Source organism: Phycodurus eques, chromosome 3 (genome assembly GCF_024500275.1).
Source record: "Phycodurus eques isolate BA_2022a chromosome 3, UOR_Pequ_1.1, whole genome shotgun sequence".
Classification (NCBI taxonomy): domain Eukaryota; kingdom Metazoa; phylum Chordata; class Actinopteri; order Syngnathiformes; family Syngnathidae; genus Phycodurus; species Phycodurus eques.
The window spans coordinates 29252453-29260571 of NC_084527.1; the positions used below are offsets into that span (position 1 = coordinate 29252453).

The following is an 8119-nucleotide window of genomic DNA, read 5'->3' on the forward strand; positions in this document are numbered from 1 at the left end:
TGAACCCTTTTCAAATGTGAAATGGGGGGAACACAATTTAAATTACCCTTTGTAAGCACTGCCTTATACAATGCAACTAATAATAATAATAAGAGAATCCATTGAGAGACAATTCAAGATCTACAGTGGGAGCGAATGACCTCTTTGAAGTGTTTACGGCCCCCCGTGAATCAAACAGGACTATTTAAGACAGTAACATAACAGAAGAAGTCACAAAGTCTAGATTACTGTACACAACATGCTTATTTAGTTTCAAAACATTGAATATTTCCATCCAGGGTTGCTTTCATTTGTACTGTATTGATGACAGAGAAGGGTTTCTCTTGAATCACTTTCACTACTTGAAGGCCATAAATGCTGGAATTGTCATTTTGAAGTATGTTCATCTCGTCAAGGAAGGATAGATTGATGGAAAACGCTACTCATTCAATGCGTTCAGGTACAACCCCAATTCCAATGAAGTTGGGACGTTGTGTTAAACACAAATAAAAACAGAATACAATGATTTGCAAATCATGTTCGACCTATATTTAATTGAATACACTACAAAGATATTTAATGTTCAAACTGATCAACTGCATTTAATTTTATGGCTGTAACACTTTCCAAAAAAGCTGGGACAGGGTCATGTTTACCGCTGTGTTACATCACCTTTTCTTTTAACAACATTCAATAAACGTTTGGGAACTGAGGACACTAATTGTTGAAGCTTTGTAGGTGGAATTCTTTCCCATTCTTCTTTGACGTACAGCTTACGCTGTTCAACAGCCCGGGGTCTCCGTTGTCGTATTTTACGCTTCATAATGCGCCACACATTTTCAATGGGAGATAGGTCTGGACTGCAGGCAGGCCAGTCTAGTACCCGCACTCTTTGACGACAAAGCCACGCTGTTGTAACACGTGCAGAATGTGGTTTGGCATTGTCTTGCTGAAATAAGCTGGGGCCTCCATGAAAAAGACGTTGCTTGGATGGCAGCATATGTTTCTCCAAAACCTCTATGTACCTTTCAGCATTAATGGTGCCTTCGCAGATGTGTAAGTTACCCATGCCATTGGCACTAACACAGCCCCATACCATCACAGATGCTGGTTTTTGAACTTTGCGTCCATAACAGTCCGGAGGGTTCTTTTCCTCTTTGACCCGGAGGACGTGACATCCACAATTTTCAAAAAGAATTTGAAATGTGGACTTGTTGGACCACAGAACACTTTTCCACTTTGCATCAGTCCATCTTAGATGAGCTCGGGCCCAGAGAAGTCAGCGGCATTTGGACATTATATAGCTTGTCTTTGTATTGTATTCAATTAACCCCAACTTCATTGGAATTGGGGTTGTAGTTGGCTGACCTAATCTTTTGACTTTGTAACGTTGAACCTCATAAGACTTCCCCAAGGCTCAAACGGGAATCAGGAGGTACAGGCGTGATTGACGCATCATGTTCTCGGTTGATCTTTTATGTGCCCATCATTCTGGAGCAATTTAAATAAGTTCCCGAGTTCAGTCTTATGTTGCTCATCTTTAACTTTTTGCGTGCTTCTTAGTCCCAATACGATCTCTTTGCAGTTAGTTACACTGTTGATTTCTTTAATATCGCCAAAAAAACAAACGCATCTCACAGCGTAGGCCAACAAAATGACCCTTGAAATAAATACTTTTTGCCTTCTGAAATGTATTATCTATTGCAGTACTTCTCCAGTTTGCTGCAAGTATTAATTTCTTTTTCCAGTTTGCGCTAGTCTGGACCTTGTTGACTCTAGTTAATTTGAGTCCATTGTGTATGTACACTGAGTGATGGTCTCAGGACCTCACAGTATTTCCTGCAAAGCCATAAGTTGTCCAGTTAATTCTTCTCTCTTGAACACTACGATTAAGATAAAGGTGCTTGTTTCAATCGAGTGTCGCGCCGCTGACCAATTTGGATTGTTTTCTGTTTTGTTTTTAAAAGGTGCACAGATTTGCGAGTAAACAGATTTAGCCTTATCCCTGATTATGTGCCAAGGAAACACATTTCCTTTGTTTGGGTCTTTGTGTTGAGCCTTAGCCATGTTCACCACTTTTTTTCAGTTCAACCAAAGTCACGGGCGTGACTTCGACTGGCAGCTTGTATGAGCCATCACATCAGGTTGTGTATTTATTATTCTGCATCACTACAGTCCGCCACATTGAACACTGGACTTGTTTTGTAAAAAAAATGTGCAAAAAAAAAAAAAAAAAATTATTTTTACATTGCTTGAACTCCCCTGACATTGGCTGGCGACCAGTTCAGGGTGTGCCCCGCCTCTTGCCCAAAGTCATACTATATGTTTGTGTGTGTGTGTGTAATAAATATATATATATATATATATATATATATATATATATATATATATATATATATATCCACGCACACACGAAATGGATGCATTGAAGTGATTATCAATTGTGTCAAATGAGATCCCCAAATACACACTTGCTTTCGTTGTCTTCTTTACATTCTGTAAATATGTATGCTTTGTCTATCATTTAGGTCTTTTAATTTGACAGAGATTTATATTCAAATATGAAATAAAATCTTAAATTATGATTGTGGTTATTATTTTGGAGACATCCTGGCAAATGACAACTGATGTTACAGTGCTACCAGAAAGTATTCACACCCTTGGCTTGATATTTTGTTGACGCACCTTTGGCAGCAATCACAGACTCAAGTCTTCTTGGGTATGTCTCTACGAGCATGGCACAAATGTTTCGGGGCATTTTATCCCATTCTTCGCTGCAGAGCCTCTCAAGGTCAGTCAGGTTGGATGGGCAGCGTCGGTGGACAACCATTTTTAGGTCTTTCCAGATATGTTCGATTGGATTCAAGTCCGGGCTTTGTCTGGGCCACTCAAGGACATTCACATGCTGCTCCTAAAGCCACTCCTTTGTTATTGTGACTGTGTGTTTTGGGTCACTGTCGTGTTGGAAGGTGAATCGACGCCCTAGACTGAGTTTCAGAGCTCTCTGGCGCAAGCTCTCAAAGAATTTGTCTATATTTAGCAACTGTCATCTTACCCTCTATGCCACAGGTGTCAAACTGGTGGCCTGGGGACCAGATTTGGCCCGTCACATCATTTTATGTGGCCCACAAAACTAAATCATGTGCATCTACTTCGTGTTTCCAGCTAAAATGCCAAAATTGCAAATCGCCTTTTAAAAATATTGAGATATTGCAAGCATTTTGTTTGTTACCGATGCTCTTTTTAAAATAAATTAAATAATCCTCTAGTCGGAACATTTTACTGCCTTTTGATTTTAAAAGTAGCTATCCATCAATTTGTGTATATGTAATAACATGAAGCGCTCATACATTCATATGGGTTCACAGCCGTAACGGCCCTCCAAGAGAAACCATAACTACGATGTGGCCCGCGACAAAAATTAGTTTGACAACCCTGCTCTATGCGGTCTAGTTGCCCATTTCCTGCAACAACAAAAAAAAACAGCCCCACAACGTGATGCTGCCACCACCATGCTTCACAGTAGGGCTGGTATTAGTCAGGTGATGAGCAGTGCCCTCTTCTTCTCCGGATATGATGCTTGCAATTCAGGCCAAAACGTTCTATTTTGGTTTTATCAGACCAGAGAATTTTGTTTCTGCAGGTCTGAGAATCCTTAAGGTGCCCTTTGGCAAACTCCAAATGGGCTGTCATGTGCCTTTTAGTGAGAAATGGCTTCCATCTGGCCACTCTACCATAAAGGCCTGATTGGTGGCGTGCGTTAGCAACGGTTGACCTTCTGGATGGTTCTCCGCAAGTAACGGTAGGGTTCTTGTTCACCTCTCTGACCAAGGCCCTTCTTCCCCGGTTACTCAGCTTGGTTGGACGGCCAGATCTAGGAAGCGTCCCGGTGGTTCTAAATTTCCTCCATTTCCGAATAATTGAGACCACAGTGCTTTTCGGTACCTTCAATGCTGCTGAAATTCTTTTGTATCGTTTCCCAGATTTGTGCCTTGACGCAATTCGGTCATGGAGATCTGCAGACAATTCCTGAGACTTCATTAGGTTGGTTTCTGCTCTGATATGCACTGCCAACTATGAGACCTTATATAGACAGGTGTGTGCCATTCCAAATGACGTTCAATCAACTGAATTTACCACAGGTGGAATTCATTCAAAGTTGTCGAAGCATCTATAGGAAGATCAGTGGAAACAAGTTGTATCGAGGTTAGGTTTGAGGGTCATAGCAAAGGAGATGAATACTTATCTCCTTATCGGAACCTGAGGCCGCATATTAGGCCGCTGCGGAGTAATAGTCACGATTACATCCGTGCGGATGATGGATGTGTGGAATGGATCGAGCTGCCAGCGTTCAAGGAGTACGAACCAGTCTATAACATCAGCGACGGCGAACCCCCTCCTCCCTCCAGGAAAAAGTCATCGGATCGATACGATTCACATTAATGGCCTATTTTGAGTTCAAAACGGCGAATTTCGCCGAAAGGCGATTGATTTGCATGTCTGGTGTGAATATTTTCTGGTGGCACTGTGCAATTGCTGGGTTGGCACTTACAATATAACTCGCACCAAGGAAGTCAAGCATGTTCAAGATTGAATCATACAACAAATGATTTTATTTAAAAGTCAATTTTAAAAAATATATAGATAGATCAGAACTAAGCCGTCAAGTTCGTGCTTTAAAACACTTGCATGCATATGTTGCAAATGTAAGTTATTTGAGCTAGTACATTACATCATCCCTGCTGTAAACCATCACGAGGTTTTAAAATAGAGTCATAGAACCAGACAAAACACGTCACAAGAGCCATCCGTAACAGTAGATTGTAGAGATGTATTAGTAAAATATTTATACAATATACAGTAAATCCTTACTAGTGGGAAATGTCATATGATATCATACAAAATATATGGAATCAATGAAAATCGGACATGGAACAAATCAAAGAGGTCACATAATTTAAATAATAAAATATACTTTTGAGGAAATGGTAAGAATACAGAGTCACTACTGCTGAACGTGTGCACTTTCACTCCGACAGTTAACAACTTGCTGAATATTTGGCAATGTGAAAGGTCACTGTCATGTGTACATTGCTCCATGGAGGTCCTCCAGTCTGTACTCTCTTTGTTTTCTTCTCTCCTACATGACACACACTGAGCAAACCTCTTATGCGAATACACACCACGTGTTCAGTGCATCCACACACTCACCTTGTCTTTCTTAAACTCTTCATAGTCTGGATTATCAGTTGGTAGTTCAAGTCGACACAGCGGGCAGGAGTTAGTCTTGTGTTGAAGGCCAATATTGGGATTCATGAGAAAGAATGCTATTTAGCAACACGCTGAGGCGAAAACACGCGGGCGTTCTTACGCATGTACCTTGCCCAGCCACGGCAGTATACATCCCGAGTGGAAAAGATGTTTGCAGGGCATTTCCCGAACCGTCTCCTGCTCTTCAAACTCCAGCAAACAAACGGGACACTTCAGGCCTTTGTCTGCAAAAGCAAACCGTGAACTTTGCTCAGACACCAGTCGTGTATGTGTGGGTCATTTGGATAAAATCTCCTAAAAGCAGAAATGATGTTATTTCTGAGATATGAATAAATATGGGTGAATTTGTGAATATGTCAGAACTATTGCATGGCTTTACCGTTATTACGATTGTATAAAGGCGAGCGTGTGATGGGTTTAATGAGTCGTCGAGATCATTTATGCACTTTTCAACTGCAACACATAAATTGTACAACTCGCATGATTTTTATCACGGTGGTAATTAATGTCTTTACGCTTATGAAAATAAGTGTATTTCAATAGACCACCACCACTTGCTCTGTCAACGAGGATTGATTTTACCGTGAATGCCTAAAATTTTAAATCACTTTTTGAATGTGCCCTTACCTTTATTGATCAAATTATACGAGATATACCATATAGTGACCAGCAGTACTGTTCTAACTACAACCACAATAATAAATCCATATTTTAAATCAATACCTCTCTGACAGTGTCAATCAACATGCACATTATATTTGTAAAGGCAGAATTATTCATACAGTTCTTGTAAATTTCATTACATTGTGCAGGTGGTCATATAGTGACTGGTTGGTGATGCACAAGGTGAAAAGGGGAAAAGAAATAAAATGCGTGCGTGTGATATATGGGCTGGGGTGTCCAGTTGCTCACTTGCATGAGGCAGGACTACAGTCTCAAATGGACTAAGACTTTGGAACTACTCTTTATACTTTGATGCTTCATCAATGTGATCATAACGGCAAGTACAAATACATTTTTGCTGCCGAGTATCTGAGCAGAATAACAAATATTTGCGTGAAGAGCATATCCATGTGTCACCTGTTTGTTCAGGAGAAATAACAACTACATTGAGTGTCTGCACAGCTACTTTTGCAGCAGGGGGAGGAAGACGCTGGTTCCAGTCTGACGAATCCCCCGAGTCCATCAGGTCCAAACCCTGCATCAGAGACCTTCACACAAGCAAACACAAGCCAGTATACAAGCTCAAATTATGTCATGAATGAAGCCATGATTGTTATGGTAAGAAGCTCTGGAAAGCCCTTTGAGCATTTATTCAATAGTATTATAAAGCATCTTTGAGTGCCCAGAAAAGTGCTATATAACTGGAATGCATTATTATTATTATATCTTTGATAACCAGCTTCGATGAGGCCATGGAGAAAGACTTCCGGACGGCTTCAAGGAAATTCTGGCCTCTGCAACGTCGCGTGGACATCGGGGACAGTGCCTCTGGATTGGCAGACTGGGGTGGTGGTCCCCCTTTTTAAGAAGGGGGACCGGAGGGTGTGTTCCAACTACAGGGGGATCACACTCCTCAGCCTCCCTGGTAAGGTCTATTCAGGGGCGCTGGAGAGGAGGGTCCGTCGGGAAGTCGAATCTCAGATTCAGGAGGAGCAGTGTGGTTTTTCGCCCTCAGTATTGCATCTCTGCTTTTTTGCAGATGATGTGGTTGTGTCGGCGTCATCAAGCCGCGAACTTCCAACTCTCACTGGAGCGCTTCGCAAGCCGAGTGCGAAGCGCCTGGGATGAGAATCAGCACCTCCGAATCTGAGACCACGGTCCTCAGTCGGAAAAGGGTGGCGTGCCCTCTCCGGGTCGGGGGATGAGTTCCTGCCCCAAGTGGAGGGGTTCAAGTATCTCAGGGTTTTTTTAGTTTTCTTATATTTTAGTGCATGTTGTTAGTGACTTACAATACTGTAATGTTTTAAATATACTTTTTAGGTCTCTTTTATTTTTATGAAGAGTTAGAGCTACTACGCTACTTTATTTTAATGCTGGTCAGGATAGTAGTACTTTTAGAGCTAAGTATTCTTTTAAGGTGGTGCTTTGTGGAAAAACGTATGACAACCACTACTACTAGTTGGTGACATAAAATTCTACTAGTTAACATCTAGCGCTTCACTAGTGCTACGAGTAACACTAGTGAGGACACGGACCTTAAGATGGACATCAAGGATATGGAAGAAATTCTCAAATGTCTTTCCATACGTTACTGCCGAGTGGATCATCACCTGGCCAGTTCAAGTAGGGCGTTCTGGCGGTACTGTTCCTCAGGGTTGGTGGGCTCACAGTCGTGCTCGTCGAAGTAGGAAGCCATGTTTGTAGCTCTTTGGTTAAAACGCAGATGCTAACAGTGGAAGTTTGGCGTGGGATCACAACGTGGAAAAAGAACGAGCACGTAAACTAAGATTTGCTATGGAAGAGTTCAAAGTATTCGCCGGTGAAAATGTTGAACAGATTCACTATATGTAACTAAACAAAACTGTAATTTCGTTGAGCTGTTGGACAATTATACTTGTCTTTCTAGAAGCGAGATCCCACTTGTTCTTATCTAAAATCGAGATGGCTTGCAACAATAAACATTTGTCATTCTTCCGGGTTGCACTGACCCGGACACGTGGTACTGATTTTTGTCCAATCAGCGCAGTTCTTCTTCGTGGAAAGTCTTAGAAAAAGTGCCACTATTCTTGTCACGTGGTGTTTCATTTTTCCAATCACCGTGACTGAGTTACTCGCTGTTATTTATTTATTTTATTATTTCAATAACGCGAAAACCGTGTTTAAAAACCAATTTGATTTAAATTACTTACAGTAGGGGGGGAAATAA

The 8119-nt window shown here is 41.3% G+C and overlaps 1 protein-coding gene across 1 annotated transcript; it reads right to left on the reverse strand.

The window, feature by feature from the left end:
* Window positions 1–4569: 4569 nt before the first annotated feature.
* rnf181 (ring finger protein 181) lies at window positions 4570–7891 on the reverse strand. Its single transcript, XM_061671044.1, has 5 exons — window positions 7524–7891; window positions 6331–6461; window positions 5359–5474; window positions 5191–5265; window positions 4570–5119 (listed from the first exon to the last, which is right to left on the reverse strand). The coding sequence occupies exons 1-5, from the start codon at window positions 7607–7609 to the stop codon at window positions 5060–5062; spliced, it is 468 nt and encodes a 155-aa protein (XP_061527028.1). The 5' UTR covers window positions 7610–7891; the 3' UTR covers window positions 4570–5059.
* Window positions 7892–8119: the final 228 nt, after the last annotated feature.